At 33.7% G+C, this 18,697-nt stretch overlaps 1 protein-coding gene across 1 annotated transcript; it reads left to right on the top strand.

The window, feature by feature from the left end:
• The first annotated feature begins 16,495 nt into the window (after positions 1-16,495).
• On the top strand, positions 16,496-17,833 carry LOC149241881 (homeobox-leucine zipper protein HOX3-like). The gene is made up of 4 exons (XM_089370700.1): positions 16,496-16,679; positions 16,808-17,178; positions 17,260-17,339; positions 17,578-17,833. The coding sequence occupies exons 1-4, from the start codon at positions 16,496-16,498 to the stop codon at positions 17,831-17,833; spliced, it is 891 nt and encodes a 296-aa protein (XP_089226826.1).
• Positions 17,834-18,697: the final 864 nt, after the last annotated feature.

Below are 18,697 nucleotides of genomic sequence, written 5' to 3' on the forward strand. Positions count from 1 at the left end.
TTCAAATCAGATTATTTCCTCCATGGGATCTAGGCATGTGGTCTTGGAACCTGTGTCCATCTCATCTTAAAGCATGTAGAGTGTTGTCCTAAGTGTGGTTGGACCACCAACATACTACTCCATGTTGTATGTGCTCAGTCACAAGTCATCACTACTGGCCTCAGCATCACGTACTCCATGTACCTCTTAAACTCCAGCTGAACATGGTTCTCATGGTTATATTTGGTGAGGGAACCTACATCTATTCACTCTCTTCTTTAGCTACTGGTTGTTCCAGCTCATAAACTTGTATTAGTGTTGTTGCTCTATCATGTGCCTTGCCTTTGTTATTCTTCCAGTTTTTGCTTCTCACCTCTTGTTCTTCCTTCCACTCTCGTTCTGCTTGTTACAATCTGAGTTATATTACCTATAAGCTCTACTATATTCTCTTCCTCTGCTATGTTATATATGTCCTGTGCTTCCTTTTGCTTCTGCTATCAAAACTACCTACATGAAGATCGAATTCACTTTTGCACTACAGCTTTGTCCTCCCTCTTTTATTTCAGCGATTTCCTCTTTCCCTGATCTTGTATTTGCTTGTTGCCTTTTGTCACTGTTGTTGGTTTTTATGCCATGTTAGTGTTGATTCCTTTCTTGTAAATAGTTGGGCATATTCATATATTGGCAAGTAAACTGGTGTTTTCTCAAGTGCTTCCTCGGTACTTCTTTCAATGGTCACTCTTAAAGAAAATATCTTTGGTTCGATGGTATAGTGATTGTTGGAGAGAAGTGCTTCATGAGTGTCCTACCTATGGGATAGATTAGAGATTCACGACAAGAAAACATTACCTCTTACAAATCTAACTTTACAACATGATCAAGCAATAGCTAGGGCATCTTATGAGAGGAAATGTGCAATTTTTACTAACAAGGGATGACTGACTGAATGTGGGAACTACACACTGTGCAGTCCGAAAAATCAGTGTGGAATCCTCATGACTGGAAATCCACAATGCGCAGTTTTGTCTGGGACAAGGCCTGGGAGAGACTGTGCATTGTGCAGTCTCAGTGACCAAGATGGGAGAATGGATCTTGCAACTATGTCACATACTGTTGCAGCCAGCCCAAGAAAACCTCTGCACAATTCCAGAATCCAAGGCATAGGCCTTGAGCTTTCATATTAGTCAATGCATGGAAGTGAATGTGAGACCTATGGAGGGGGAACCGAAATATGTCCATGGTGACTGTGGAAAAAGGAATATCTGAAAGATGATGTAAGGATGAGTGGAGATATGACTAAGTGTAGATGCATGCAAGTGAAACAAGTGTGCCAATCGATTAAGCTGAAAGAACACGATGTGTGTGAAGGGAGTCACTACCACGACGACCATTGGTCCAAAATGGGAAAACTCATGTGACACTTGGGGAAGGAAATGTATAACTTGAAACAACACTTCTACAAGCTAAAATAAGTTAAAACACCACTGTTCATTCAAAAAAATGATTGAAACAACATTCTCCCAGGCTAAACAAGGAAAAATGACAGAAAAATTAGAAAAGGCAATAAAAGCAAAACTCACCCTGATAAGAAATGACAAAGCTTTGAAGGCTCCTTGATCTCCTAGGGAAGCTATATTTGGATGATCAAATGCATAAATTATCTCTACAGGTGTCCATTACATATATTTGAGCAAATTGAGTTCATGATGCGTAAGCTTGAGATCAAGGACAACAATGACACTTTACACAAATTTCTAAGGATGGAAATGTTTCACCTTCGGGAAGCTAATAATAGATTCCCTACTTCTTAGGGATTTTTTTCCTCTTAGCTTCTTGATTTTTGGGAACCCTACCATGCACTTCCCGAAAATATTGCGTAGTACTGGGGAGGACCAGGAAACTCTCTCGTTCATGCACTCACAATTTCTGAGCACAATATGGTTCTGTGCTATTTCTAAGTTGAGTGCCTCTTGGCTACCTCTTAGGCTCTGTGTAATTTCCCGGCTGAAGGTAGGTTGTCATCTAGCTCTGTGCAATTATGGACTTGAGTGATCACTATGGGTTTGGACTGTGCAATTCCTGGGCTGAAGGTTGGTTGTCAACTAGCTCTGTGCAATTCTGGAGTTGAACACTCACTTACTGGCTTGGACTTCTCTAAGAAAATTTCCCAATTGAAGACAAGCTTCCAGCTGGGTCTGCATAATTCTGGAGCCTGCGCTCACTTTTGGGTTTCACTGCAAATTTCCTGAGAGAAAGGTTTAATGCCATCAAAGTTTGCATAGATCATCAAGGCAATGCAAGAACTGGATTGCAACCAATTCATGGGGTTAGATTGTGGTCAGATGGAAAAGAAAGTAAGCAAACACAAGATGTAAAGCAAAATATAAATTCAAATGAAAACACAAGTACCTAAGCAACACAAGACAAGATGCTAATATTTGAGTATAGGTGCTCCAAAACAAAGCGAAGGGAAAATTTTGGAGGGTGGTTGTGGCCGCTACAACACATATCAACATAAGACAATTAAAATTATAACTGATTCATATGCCACAAAAAAAACAAAATCACCTATTTGAACCATAAAAGTTTAATAATATCAACCATGTTCTGCACAACAAGTGAAATGTTACCCTACATATTTCCCGTTGAACCTCAAGTAGTCTGTTATATGAGGAAAGTTATTAGTATCATAAGAGTATTCCACCTTAGACTTCTCGTTGTGTCCTGCTAGATTTGAGTCTTCTAAGACCAGTCATTCTCTCCGAGTAGTACATTTAGTTTTTAGATTTATTTTCTTTCCCACAATCTATCTTCTTGGATTTTTCCACCTCAAGACATTTTTCTCCCCTCCTCCTAAATCCTTATTTTAGTGATTTTTTTTAAAACATGGAGCATTTCTTTTACTCATTATCAAAACTATCACTTCAAAAATTTCCTCCATTGGACTAGAACTGATTTATAACCGATTCCTTATAGTTGTGAGACTAATTATCCACATGGTGGCTCCTATTATAGTTCCAAATAAAAAAAATAAGTTAATTAATATTTTATTCATAAGAATATATTAACACTTACATCTGTTAGCCAACTTTCATCTTGGCCCCACAGTAAATACTTCCAAAATATTTACAAGTGGATATAAATAAGAATGTTTCCAAAAAGAAATTTCATTAGTGGTATCACTTCTTTCTCCCATTGAATTAAACACCATCTTTGGTGTTTTTCCTTCCTTTATCACTTTTGAAAAGTAAAAGAAATTCTCTCACATTTTTCTATCATTTCCCAAGCAGCCCCCTAGAGGGTGAAAGCCTTTTGTAGCACTTTAACCTGGTCATGGTTCTATTCCGGCGTAAATCGCTCTTTTTTTGGAAATTCTTATTCAATTCCAACATGTATTCACACATGGTAAGTAAAATTTATCAATCTTCATTCGTCTACTCAACAAGGGTGAGAAATATCAATATAGGAACATCATCAGTAAAAATTAAGAACAATATATTATCTTGCACATTTATCAAATAAAATTCTAGGAAATATGTAATCCATTAAATGACATCATCGGAAAATATCAAACATGAGAATTACCAATTCCAATTATTTGGACTATTCATCTAGTGATCATATTATTTTTAAGAATTAATTATTTACCTTGCCACTTATGATAAGAAAACATTGTAACAATGATAATGTATAACAATTCTTTTCCTGCTAGGGAAAAAATTGGCCACTAGGTTTTTTATCCAATTTTTTTTTTCAGCCCAAATTTTTTTTCGGCTGAAACTTTTTTTGGTTGAACATGATTTTTGGCAATAAATATTTTTTGGTTGAAAAACATTATATATAAATATATGGGGGTCATGAGAACGTTGCAATTTTTTCACATATTTTAACTGATATTGTCTTTGGGACTATTGTGTTCATCCACATATTGTGAGACCGTGGTGTTCGTTTGTGTGTTTTTCCACTATTGTGGTAGGTGTATATTTATGTTGTTGCACTAGACATTTTTTTACAGATTCACTTTCGAAAATATAGGTAGTTATTCCTTGTTTTTTCATATTGATTTGTTGGAACTATTAATTTTTTTCTGGGTTTTGCAAATTTGGCGCTATAGTAGTTCTTGCACCTTGTCAGCACTGTAGATTCCTCTATTGGGTACCTCATCCTCCCACCAATCCAACGAGGCAATGACAAGAAACTAGGTATTTATGTTCCCATTTTGTAGATGAAAAATTTTGTTTGCATATTTTTTTGTTGCCACAATTGTTTTTTTTTATTTTATTTTGCAGGTTTGTTCGATGATTTTTTAGCATTGGAGGAGTTATTACACCTCTTCGACACTAGAGGAATTCATCAGCACTGGGGATTCCTATGCCAGGTGCCTAATCCTCCTATCAAACCAGCCAGAAAAAAAAAAGAAAAAAGAAAAAATTAGGTACTTTATGTTTAAGTTTTGTAGGCAAAATGTTTTGTTGTTGTGTTGTAGTGTAATTGTGTGCCTCCTCAAAATACTACATTCACAAGTTCCTTTTGAATTTGAATTTGCATAAAAAATGGAACATACTTATGAAGCTACATGACAAGAGTTCAATAATTATATTATTTCTGTTAGAGCAGAGCATACATAACACACAACAGATTTATACTCAGAGACTTAGACGAAAATAACAGAGAATAATTCAGAGAGATAGACAAATGGAGAAGCAACAAGATTACTTAGTCAGAAAAAACGGAATAGATAAAACAATCACTGGAGAATAGAAATCACTTTGCATTACATAATAGGCTTGGGCCTTGGCTTGCTGACCTTGGCCAGAGAAATTACAAATTTATAGAGGCAGAAGAAGGATCTAGAATCCTATGTGTGATTCGGATGGAGATGTGGAATGACCTAGAAACCACTGGCGGTGTAGGAGGATCTAGGATCCTGCATGTGATTCTAGAAACTAATGGCGGTGTAGAAAGATCTAGAATCTTGGAGGTCTAGAAAGATTTGATCTAGAATCCCCCGTGAATTTGGATTCACACTTAAAATTCTCCCACTTGAAGCCAAATAAGAGTCATCAAGTCACACTGAGTCCTACCATGCCTCTACATAACTCATGTTTATTTCATGGTAGAATCTTAGTGAGCATATCAGCAAGGTTCCTATCTGTATGGATCTCTTCCAAGGATAATTGTTCTTCCTCCAACACATTCCGAATCCAATGGTACCTTAAGTCAATGTGCTTGGTTTTTGAATGAAATGATGGGTTTTTCGCCAAGTGAATGGCACCCTAACTATCACAATATAACACATACTTGTCCTACTTTATTCCTATCTCTCCTAGGAATTGTTGCATCCACAAAATCTCTTTACAAGCTTCTGTTGCAGCTATGTACTCTACTTCTGTTGCAGAGAGGGCTACTATTCTTTGTAGCCTTGACACCCAAGATACTGCTGCACCTGCAAATGTATACAAATAACCTGTAGTAGACTTTATGTTATCCATATCTCTAGCCATATCTGCATCTATAAATCCTTCAAGCATAGTAATGACTAGTACCCTTGAGATACCTTAAAATCCATTTTACTGCTTGCCAATGTTGTTTGCCTGGATTGGTAAGGAACCTGCTCACTACTCCCGCTGAATATGCAATGTCTGGTCATGTGCCTACCATGGCATACATCAAACTACCAACTGCTGAAGCATAAGGAATTCTGCTCATCTTTTCTTTCTCTTTGTCATTACTAGGACATAACTCAATACTCAGCTTGAAGTGGGCAGCAAGGGGTGTACCAACTGGCTTGGCATCCTTCATATTAAACCTGTCAAGCACCTTCTCGATATATTTTTCTTGTGACAGCCACAACCTTTTGCTTTTCCTGTCACATATAATCCGCATGCCCAATATCTATTGTGCTGGTCCCAAATACTTCATTGCAAATTTGCTACCCAAATCTTTCTTCAACCTATTGATCTTATTCTTATCATGCCCAACAATCAACTTGTCATCCACATATAACAATAATATGATATACTTTCCTTGATCATACCTCTTGATATAGACACAATGGTCAGCTTCTAGCCTCTTAAAACCATGTTCCAACATGAATGAATCAAATTTCTTGTACCATTGTCGAGGTGCCTGTTTCAACCCATAGAGACTCTTCTTCAACCTACAAACAAGGCCTTCTTTGCCTTTTCCTATAAAGCCTTATGGCTGGTCCATATAAATTTCTTCCTCCAATTCACCATGAAGGAAAGCAGTTTTTACATCTAACTATTCACATTCTAGGTCTAAAGCAGTAATTAGACCAAGAATGACTCTAATGGATGACATTTTAACAACAGGTGAGAAAATTTCAGTGAAGTCAATACCTTCTTTTTGGGAAAAACCTTTCACCACCAGTCTTGCTTTATACCTCTCCTTCTTTTCATCACCTTCATGCTTAATCCTGTACACCCATTTGTTTTGTAGAGCATTTCTACCTTTTGGGAGGTATACCAACTCCCAAGTTTTATTTTCCAGCAAAGAGTTCATTTCTTCTTCCATTTCTTTCTTCCATTCTTTACTGTGCTCAACTTTACAAGCTTCTTGAAAACAATTAGGCTCACCTTCATCAGTCAACAAAATATAGTTTGAAGGAGAATACCTTTGTGAAGGCTTATGAGGCCTAGAAGATCTGCGAACCAACTGTGGTGGTGCATTATCAGGTTGAATCTCTTGTAAAGGTTCCTGCAAGATTCCTTCTTCTTGTTGTTCATTATTTTCCACTTGTTGTTCTTCATGCTCTTGAATTTGCTGTTCATTTTCTTGTATTGGTGGTATGTTTTCCTGTTGCTCTTCAAACCTATCAATAACCTTCTTAACCTCCAACTCACCGATAGTCCTCTTGAACATTTATGACTCATTAAATATAACATCCCTGCTTCTAATAATTTTATGTTTGACTGGATCCCATAGACGATAACCAATATCTTCATCCGCATATCCGCAAAAAATGCATTTCATAGATTTATCATCTAGCTTAGTTCTATTTTATTTGGGAATATGTACGAATGCTTCACATCCAAATATTTTCAAGTGAGAATAATTTAAATTCTTACCAGTCCAAACTTCTTCAGGGATACCGCCATCCAAGGTTGTAGTTGGAGATCTATTTATGAGGTAGCAAGTGGTCCTGACTACTTTAGCCCAAAAATTCTTCTCCAAACTGGAATTGGACAAGATACTTTGCACCTTTTCCATAATGGTGCGATTTATCCTTTCTGCGACACCATTTTGTTGAGGAGTACCAGGCACAATCTTCTCATGCTTTATGCCAAACCTATTACAATATTCTTTAAATGCATTTGAGTAATATTCTCCACCATTATCTGTTCTTAAACACTTCAGCAATTTGTTAGTCTCTCTTTCAACAACGACGTGGAATTTTTGAAATATTCCAAACACTTCACTTTTATTTTTCATAGGATATGCCCAAACTTTCCTGGATGCATCATCTATAAATGTTACAAAATATGATGCTCCTCCTAATGATTTGATGTTAACAGGCCCAAACACATCTGAGTGTACCAATTCTAACACATTTTTCTTTCTTTCATGGCCACCTCTAAGGAATGAAACCCTTCTTTGTCTACCATATATACAATGCTCACAAAGATCAAGATTGTAGGATTTCAAACTTTGCAATAAATTTTTACCAACAAGGATTTTGAAGCCCTTCTCGCTCATCTGACCAAAACGCTTATGCCACAGATCTGCTGAATTTCCTTCTTTTGTGACAATAGCCAAATCTGATTTTCCTATCAATGTCTTCAACGTGTATAATGTTCTTGTCTTGGGTCCTTTGGCAACGACCAATGCACCTTTGCTAATTTTCCAGCCTCCTTTTCCAAAGCTTGTCGAATAGCCTTCATCATCCAGCCGTCCCATAGAGAATAAACTCATGCACATTTCTGGTACATGCCTAACCTATTTCAACAATATATCTTGTCCATCTTTCATCTTGATCTGGACATCTCCCACTCCAACAATACTACAAAAATGATTATTCCCCAAATGCACTCTACCATAATCATTGGGATTATATGAAACAAAACTATCTTTGCATGGGGTTACATGGTGAGATGCCCCAGAGTTAGGGATCCAATCAAAGTTACTACTAGATGTATATACACATGCATCCTCTACTGAAATAGTAAACAACACAACACCATCTGTGGCTACATCAGTAGTCTCACCTTCAATTGTGTTGGATGACTTGTGATTTTTACTGGATGGCCTGTGATCCTTTTGTCCTTTCTTCCAGAATCAACATTCTTTCTTCATGTGCTTGGGTTTACCACAATGAAAGTAGATGATACTTCCACTCCTTTAATTCAAGTTATTGATAAACAAAATTCCATATGCACAAGTATCATTTGAAGTGACTTATAATTTTTTGGGCATGATGTGCTAATAAGCCATGGTATTGGTGAGTGGAGTGTAATAAAGTCTATTTACAGTGAGAATGTCCATGCTGAAGTGGAGTTAAATCTCCATGTTTAAGAATCTTTTTCCATGTTTTTTTAATGTACATATTTTTAACTTATATTTTGATTTTTTAAAATAATAATAATAATATAGTTATATTTAATGCACTTTTAATTTTGATAATATGAGATGTATCATGTAGCTAGTATTTTCATTCTTATAGTGGAGTATGCCTGTTAAACTTGAACAACCATTTAATTTATATGAATTTGATACTTTAATTATCAGTAAGTATTTGAATGATGACAAGGATTTAACCTTCATAGAATATTTCTAGAATTTCCTTAGTACTTAGTAATAATTAGAGGCCAAGGGAAGTCCTTGGGGGAACTCAAATGGTGACGACCATGTAAATTAAGTATCATGTATGTGGAGGTGTCATGTTCTCCTTGCCCCATTCACCTATGCATCTGTAAGGGACATACTTACGCACCTGTAGGCTATACTAGTAAATGTTGGAATCAACCAACCCATGTGGTGATGGGAGTATGAGACTGGCCATCTATCCATGCATGTGGTGATGCGAGTATGAGACTAGCCCAGTTGTTGATTCCTCAAGATACAATAAATAAATAAATAAATAAAAATATACTTATATGGTTTTTTCAGTTTTGATTAAATTGATTAATTAAAATGAAATATGTTGTATGAACATGTCCAAGTATAGAAATGACCTAGTTGTTGATTCTTCTAAGTAAAGAAAAAAAAAAAAAAAGTTGAGATTTATATAAAATGTAGTTATGTCTTTTCTTTCCTTTTATTTTAATTGATTAATTAAAAAAATTTCATATGAACATGTGCTCTATGAATATGAGTTATGGAATTTTGGGCATGTAGCATTAGTAAGGCATGTTATTGGTCCATGGTATCCTAACAAAGTCACTTTACAAGTTAACTCTCCATGTTAAAGTGGAGATAATCTCATATATATATATATATATATATATATATATATATATATATATATATATATATATATATATATATATATATATATGATGATGATGATGATGATGATGGTTAACGTCCACTAAGGCCAAACATTGGTCTATCGGACCTAAAGAAACAAATTATGTACTTTCATTTAAGATTTTATTCCTATGCTCAAAAACCTTGGAGAGAAGCCTCCTGAGATCACTATAATTCTAACAACGTAAAAGGCTAGGAAGGTGACTATTGCAACAAAGATTTTAAAACTGAGATCTAATGTGGCTGTACGCAGGGAACTCTAAGAGGAAGTCAGTTTCATCCTCGATGTTCGTATTCTCACAGAGATGGCAGAACCTTTCCATCCATGGTGTTTTAGGAACTGCCCAATGACTCGTTTCACTATGGAGATCATGAGAGTTCATTCTTATCTTGGCTATATTAATTTTATTCTTTGAGCTAGTTAAAATAGAGAGATACTTTTGATCCTATGGGGTGGGGTTGTTGACCTCCTTATAATATCTTAATTTTCTTTTAGCTGCTAAATCTTTCTCTCACCACATTTTTTCTTTGAACTTAGAAGTAACAATATTTTCTAATGTCATTAATGTTTTGCAATGCAACATTCTCGTCAATATTCCAATGGTTTAACCAGGCCCTGGTATATTTATACCAACCTCGTTTGAGCCTTAGGTGGTTTCGGCTAGAATTTAAAGCTAGCTTAGGAAGTCTATGGTCTCCTATGCTATTGAGTTTGTGCGTGTACAACAGAAGCCTTGTCATATCTAGGCTCTCAATAGGGGAAAGATCCACTTCGATAAGGAGAATAGGATAGGGTGCGTTGTTTTAATTTTGAGGTTATACGTTATAAAACACTTCTAGATTTGCTCAATCTTTCTACAGGATTCTCTAGAGGTATTACAACCCAAAACCTCACATCCATATAAGATAATCAGAGTGACTAAAGTTTCAAAGAGGAACTTATTTCTATCCCACATTACGAGGTTTGTCATTTTACAATTATTTTCAAGACCAAAATAAGCTTTCCATCCCCCATTAATCTTTTTCTTAATGCTATAGTTCGAGTTGAGATTGTTATGAATATTAATTCCTAGGTACTTGTAGGAAGAAACTTCCTCCAAGTTACTATTGTCATACATAAAATTAGCATAAGTGTCCTTCTTGGATTTGATAATCATAACTTTTGTTTTGTCAGTGTTAACAATCATACACATGGTAGACGAGAAATCCTTAAGAAGCATAAGTTTCTTATCAAGATCAGATGGGCACCTTGCGAGAAGAACAATATCATCAGCGTAGAGAAGAAGGATGATGACTATCCTAGCTAAGATCGTGTCAGCCCATCCTGCTTCCTCTAAACAACCTTCTAACTTATCGATGTAAATGCCAAATAGGGTAGGGGAGAGGGGGCAACCTTGTTTAACTCCAATATTACACTTAATATATTTCGACCACCCCTCGTTGCTCTTTAACTTGGCAATTACATTCTCGTATAACCTTATAGCAACAACTCTCAACTCAAAGGAACCTTTAGCTCTTCTAATTTGTTCCAAAGGTTGTTTCTAGGAATGATATCGAAATCCTTTCTAAAGTCCATAAAGCAAAAAAAGAGATTGGATTATCATTGCAAAATTCCTCCACAATGATCGTAAGCATAACTAGGTGGTCTATTGTTGAGTGTTTCTTTCTAAAACCCACTTGTTCTTTAGCCTGCTTACCTTCACTTTCAAGCCATATGCTCAACTTCGTTTCCAAAATAATACCATATAACTTGGCTAGCAGAGGGCTAATCATAATTTTCCAATAATTAGAGGGATTATTTGTATCCCCACTTTTAAAAATAAGGATAATGAGGCTTCGAGTCCATGGTTTAGGGAACCCTTACTTGACCGATTGATTGAAAAGCTTGTGAATGTGGGGGATGAGGACATGACCTCCAATTTTTAAGATTTCTTCCTAGTAATCTTCAATGTCCTTAGCTTTCCCATTAGCCAAGAGGTTAACCGCAAAATCAATGTCTTCTAATGAGAAAAATTCTTTCGTTATGAGCTGGGTTTCAAAGTTATCCATGAAATTTGGAGATTCATAAAGCTTTTTAAGATAGAAATTACAGTCGTGTAAAGCAATTTTAATATTATCCTTAGTTTTCATAGTTAGAATCTACCTCTAGAATTTCTTAAGAGCTACCTTAGAGAGGTGTAAGAGATTCTCTTGCCTTCTACGAATATACTACATTTTTTCCCTTTTAGTTAGGGCTCTGTATATTTTTATCTTGCCAATTTTAAGAGATTCATCAACAACTTCCTTAATTTCTCTCCTCGCATTTTTACAATCTTTGTCATACCATGGGTTGGTTTTGCTATTTATTTTATTACTTGAAACTTCAATTGAGAACTTGTTAATAGAATATGAGAGGGTTGTAGTAAAATTATGATAGAGATCTTCCATGTTGTCTATACTAGACAAAGGAAGAAAATTAGTTTTCAATTCATTTAGAAAGAGATTTTTTATTTATTTAATTCTATCAAAGATTAACTTCTTTTGGCTATAAGGATTATCTTCTATGGGATCTCTATGCATGACAAAATTGAGAGCTATAAGTAAAGGCCTATGATGAGAGTGAGGCTCGTGGTCGTTTAAGATGTCAAAAATTTTTATTTCGTTGTACAGAGGGAGATCGAAGATAACATAGTCTACCACAGTGCTACCAAGCCCATGGATGCAGGTCATCTAGCTAGAATTGGGCCACTTCTTTAGACCGTTGCAAATTATGAGATTCTGAGCACTACAAAGCTTGACTAGCTCCAACCCAAACAAATTCTCCCCGAGGTCTTCAGAGCTCCTTTTGTACCGGCTAGCCAGAGGAAGGTCTCCGTATAACCATAGAAGATTAAGGTTAGAATGATTGCTTAGAATAAAAGTTTGGTTCCTTGAAGTTCGAGCATTAAAGTCACCCAGTAAAAGGATATTGCCTTCATTCCTTATGCTAGAAATATTATTCTCTAAACCATTGTAAGGATATATATATATATATATATATATAATTTAAAAACAAATAAATTTAATTAATTTTTAATAATTTTAAAATTTATATAATTTGAAGTATATTATAAAATAAGTATTTTGTTTTTTATTATTATTATTTATCAATCATTTAATTTATATAATATTGTATTTAAAACAATTATAATAAAAAATAATTGATAATAAAAAAATAAATTACAATATATATATCATTTAACTTATAAAGGAGCAAAATACACCCAGAAAAAATTTCATTAGATATAATTTATCGATATTAAAAATCAATGGTCTATATAACCATATATGATTTCTATTTGTATTTTTTATTAGTAAAGATTAGTAAATGATGATGTGAAATTCTCTGTTTAATGAATCAATGGAAGTTGCCCGAGTGAAAGCATCCTTGCCAGTTAATGACCCCTAAGCCCATCTAGATAATCATAAAAAGGGGTAATAAGTGCATCGAAGAGAAATGGCATGCCCTGTTCTTGCTTTGCCTAACTATGATTTAGACACTATCATAGAATGTAATGGAGGGCCGCCATCGCCGCCATCGTGAGTTCGAGGGTCAAGGTATGGGTGCTATGTTTTATATCTCCTGTCTAGTCCGCATTCGTCGGTCCGTGGTGCGCCCCTCTCGGAAGACTAATCAGTTGCCTCTGGCCGCTTCTTCCGGCCAGCAGCCTCATCATAAGATCCAGTTCTAATTCAAGAATCCGTGGAACTCAATCTCATAAAAGGTGATAGGTAATACATTTAATTATGTTAACATGGGCGAATAAAAAAAGCTTAACCTAATGGTGGTCTATTATCTTTATTTGTAAGGAAATTAACAAATCTTTGAATGAAGAAATTCAATTTTAATTTAATTATTTTTTTAATCTCAATATGGAATGGATTTTGATGTTTGACCATGGTTAAAAAAATAAAAAGTTGAATGAATAATATTCGGATGGATTTGGATTTTTTTGCCATGGTTAAAAAAATAAAAATTCGACTCAATAATGATTTCTCATACATATGGATGAGGACTTCAACAAGTTGCATATTGGACTCAATGATGATTTCTCATACATATGGATGAGGACTTCAACAAGTTATGCAAAGAAAACATTTGATTTAAAGGTTAAGCATTTTGAATAATTAAAAAATTATATATATATTATATATATATATATATATATATATATATATAATTAGTTATAATATTTATTATATATAAAATATAAATTTTAATCTTAATTTATGATATTTTATAATATTTAAATTTGCATATTTTAAAAATTAGCAAATATATTTTAAAATTAAATTAAATTATAAATTATCACTTTATTTGAACTTAAAGTAATTTAATATCATTATGGAAAAAATAATGCAATAATAAAGATAATTTGTTTATTGAATTTGTAAAAAGAATTGATGTATTACTTACAATTTGTTTTTGAAATAGAGTAGAAAAATGCTATTTTTAAAGAATTGTAATAATAAGGCTATACTAGATTGTTGTCATCAAGTTAAAAAATAAAGGGCCATAGTTAGAAGATATTTGTTCTAATATTGGATTTGAGCAAAGTTTTTCCTAGTCTACCACTCTTTTTAGCATATATATATATATAAAAGTTAGAGGGTTGTGTGGAGGATGATTATATTATTACATAAATTTAACTAAGTAGTCATAATGCCTCTCCTTTGTTCACATAATATATCGTTATTACGGGGAAATGTGCCGACGATCATGCAAAAAAAAATAAGAATTCTAAATACGGCCCTTTACTATAAGTATGACTTTTGTATTGGCAATAAATGTTAAAATTAAAAAATCCATAAAGTTAACATTCACTTTCTAAATCATAACCCCTTTACTATAAGTATGACTTTTGTATTGGTAATAAATGTTAAAATTAAAGAATCCATAAAGTTAACATTCACTTTCTAAATCATAAGTGAAGTAACGTAGTACACATATCTCAAAGTTAATATACAACATAAGATTAATATGAAATTCAACAAAATATGGTTAAACAAATGGAAAGAAGTTTGTTTCAACATTGAAAAAATTGAAATTATGTAAACTATTGACTCTATTAAAGGAAATTTTTCTTTGCAACTCATCATTGTAATTATTTTATATATTTATGAAATTTAGGGATGCAACAACCCTAATTTTTTTTTTTGAAAAATATCAGGTAAATCCAAAAGCTTTTTACAACTTATATCATTTTAAAAGTAAAGGAAATGCTACATTAAGAACATGACTATGACTAAGTATGTAATGTACAAAAACGACACGAAAAACAACATGAAAGAAGTGGGTCCCTCAAACTCAAATCAAAACCTGTTGTGCCTCAAATTGGGTTGACATGAAGTTATAATACTTTAACTAAATCAATGAAAAGTCAAAAGAAAAATGGCTCCATAAAATATTAAAAATATTGAAAGAGTGTGGAATGACCTGTGAAGGAGTTTTGTTTTTTACCTAATGTTTTGGACTTCAAAGTGAGTCCATCATCATTAAGATATTAAACTTCCCCTGATGATGGTCTCACTTTGAAGTCTGAAACGTCACGTAAAAAACCTCCACGTCATTCCACACTCTTTCATTATTAATATAAATCTAGAAATAAAATATAGTGTAATAAAAAATGAAATATTATAAATATAAGTCTAAAAATAAATATACTACAAATATTACAATAAAAAAATTAATACTAATCTAAAAAATTTTATTTTTTTTTAAATTAAATTAATATAAAGTAGAAAATTAACATTAAATATTAATTTCAAGATCTCTTAAAATAATAACTTATCACTACACTATAATTTTTTAACCATACTTATTTTTTTTTTATGTTTTCTAAACATAATCATAAAATTTAATAGCTAAACATTAATCTTATTTAAAATTAATAACAACCATTATATTAATAATAATTTATTTTAAAATTATAATTTATGTTTTTTTAATATAGGGTGGGAAAACCTATCATAACTCAAACTAGAAACGAAGACAACTGCCTCTCTTTGTTGTCCTCCTATGAAGGTTGACTCATAACTATTATTCAAGGAAAACCAAGGTTGAAGCATCACAATTATTCAAGGAAAATCATGACACCTCAAATAACCCGTTAGTGGTCACTAAGAGAGCAGACTTTCACTCCATCCAGATAGTTAACCTGTTTCCTTATGTCCTAAAAAATTAACCCTTTGCCAAACAAAAATAATTTTAATTTATAAATTAAAAAAATATTAAATTAATATATTAAATTTATAATATTATTACATATTTTAAAACTAAACTTTAGTTTAATAAATATTTTTTTCGAATCTTCCTTCATTTTGAACAAGAAATTCCTTTGTTTCAAAAATCGGATATTATATTCAAATCTACATTATTATCTCACCTCGTGAACTTCCTAAGAAAACTAACACTTTTCCAAACAAAAATAATTTCAAGTTATAAATTAATAAAAAATTAAGTTAATAGATTAAATTTTATAATATTATTATATATTTTAAAAGTAAAATTTAGTTTATTAAATAAATTTATCGGATCTTCCTCCATTTTGAACATGAAATTTCTTATTTTCACAAATCGGATATTTAATTCAAATCTACATTATTATCTCACCTCGTGAACTTCATAAATGTTGGTCTGGGAAATTGTAGAAGTTGTGAAAAATTCGAAAGATGATATGATATAAACTTTGTTGTCGCTCGACGATTTGCCACAGCCATGCGTTTTGTTTTCAAATAATAATTTACGCCCTCTCTTCGTTGGCCAACTAGACGGGTCAAAGAGATACGATATTAGGCTGTCAACACCCTAAATTGTCAAAGGACCAACGACATTGTGTTTGACGGTGAACCTTTATCGTTTTAACAGTCAATAATTATTGTTAAAGATTGAGGTGTCAGGCCGGACTCTGGATCTGTCGCCGTTCTGTCGTCCTATATATCGCCTTTCTATTTTATACCTTCTTCAATCATTCCCACTCTATCGAAACCTTAGCCAAAACAAAGGGGTATGGATCAGGATTGCAGTGCAGGCCTTTCTTTACGTTTGGGTATAGGTGATGGGACAATGACTGATGAGATGTACGTTTCGCAAAGAAATGTGAGTGGGCCTCCGCTGCAGTTACATCTGTTTCCATCAGCTCCTGACTCGGATCGCGGCACTATGCCCTGGGAGAAGACCTCACCATCGATTGGTATGTTCTTGCCCTCTTTAACACACGTTAAAGAACAGATTGAATTTTATTTTAATGGTGTTTTGATTGATATGTCTCTTGTTCAATTAGTGCTTTTGAATAATAGTAAGGATAATCGTATTGTGCAGAAACCATTGGTGTTGGTGGCGAGGGATCAGCGGGAGAAGCGAAGGTTCTGATCCATCCGGTAGCCGTGTCATGGCGATCTGATGCCAAAAAATTCCCAGCGTCCTATCCTTACAACGAAGATGCAGGGGGCATCAATGTGTCGTCGTCCAACAGCAGCACCGTGGATTTCAACGCCACCAACACGGGGAACGGGTATGCCGATATCAAGGGAAAAAGGGGGTATGGCGAGGAGTTCGAGAATGACCAAGTTTGGTCGAGGGTACTCAACGATGTGGAAGAAGATGGCAGTTCCAGGAAGAAGCTTAGACTGTCCAGAGAGCAGTGTGCTCTTCTGGAAGAAAGCTTCAAAAAGAACAGGGCACCGGAACCTGTGAGTTTCTATTCACAGTATTCATTTATCATTTGTGTTTCGTGATGATTTCGGCTGTTGTAACTTATTCTTCTTCCGCAGAAGCAAAAGCAAGAGTTAGCGTTACAGTTGAATCTCCGTCCTCGACAAGTTGATGTGTGGTTCCAGAATAGACGAGCAAGGTTAGCTCATTCATTCATTGTATTTTGCATGTAAATGTTATAATATTGGAAATTATCTCTTTGGAATCCACATGTACATAATTTGTCTTGTATGTTTGAAGGGTGACTTCGAACTTAAAATTCCAGCAAATTTATAATTGGGAAATGTTTTGATCCGATGGATGCTATTGTGTTGACAGTTTTATTGATCGATTTCTGATATAGGTTAATTAATTAAATGTTATAAGTTTGTTTTTAGGACGAAACTGAAGCAAATCGAAGTGGACTGCGAGGTTCTGAAGAGATGTAATGAGGCACTTGTAGACGATAACAGAAAACTTCACATGGAGCTGCAAAAACTGAAAGCTCTCAAAATGTCAGCGCCACCCCTGAGGCCCGCGTCAACCCTTAGGATGTGCCCCTCCTGTGAAAGAGTTTCAGCAGCTAACAATAGCAGCGACTTGACTTTGGCGAAATCTCGGTCTATATTTTTAGGAAGAGCTTTCCGGCCATGAATGGTCGGGTAATCCTCAGAGTTTCTTTCCTACATAATTAATGTACTCCATCCATGGCATGCGTAATGTCTTACAAATTCAATTGAAGACTGGACATCGTTCACATTGTTAAACATTTTCGGCGGTTTTTCGCTAAAAGTTGAATTTGTGAAACATTTTTGTGTTTCTCTATTTACTTTATTAATTGTATTTTGGTTAATGAAAGTTATTAAGTCTCTGTTAATTTATTCAATGGTTAACTGTCTGTTAATTTATTTAATTAGTTATCGCATAATGAAAAAATACATAGCTCACTGATTCTGAGCCTATAAAGCCTTTAAGATAAACATTCTCTTATAGAATAGAAAGAGCCCATAAAATAAACATTCTCTTATAGAATAGAAAATGTTTAACATTCTCTTATAGAATAGAAAATGTTTGTGTGATCATATCTTTCTGTAAAATAAACATCTTCTTATAGAATAGAAAATATTTATGTAATCATATCACTTTCTATTACTTCTGGTGTTTATGTATTTTGTTTCAACATTCTTTTATAGAATAGAAAATATTTACGTAATCATATCTCTTTCTATTACTTCTTGGTGTTTATGTATTTTGTTTGCATTTATTCTTAGTTTATTATTATTAATCTAAAAAAGTTAAATAATTAACTTAAAGTATTATATTACTTCTGTATTTTGTTTCAATTTATTCTTACTTTATTATTATTAATCTAAAAATGTTAAATAATTACCTTAAACTATTATATTTTCATTTTTAATAAAATAGGGCATACAACTTCTCATTTCATAGCAAAAATTGCAGTTTCTCTAACATCCGTACTTATTGATTAGTTTAATAATAGAAGGTAACATCATTGAC

The sequence above is a fragment of the Pinus tabuliformis genome, chromosome 8, assembly GCF_031772625.1.
Source record: "Pinus tabuliformis cultivar Carrire ecotype Pingquan chromosome 8, CPIR1, whole genome shotgun sequence".
Classification (NCBI taxonomy): Eukaryota; Viridiplantae; Streptophyta; class Pinopsida; order Pinales; family Pinaceae; genus Pinus; species Pinus tabuliformis.

Coding starts and splice junctions, on each gene's coding strand:
- LOC149241881 (XM_089370700.1), top strand. CDS start 16,496: ATGGATCAGGATTGCAGTGCAGGCCTTTCTTTACGTTTGGGTATAGGT. Junction 16,680..16,807: donor GAAGACCTCACCATCGATTG/GTATGTTCTTGC, acceptor CGTATTGTGCAG/AAACCATTGGTGTTGGTGGC. Junction 17,179..17,259: donor AGAACAGGGCACCGGAACCT/GTGAGTTTCTAT, acceptor CTTCTTCCGCAG/AAGCAAAAGCAAGAGTTAGC.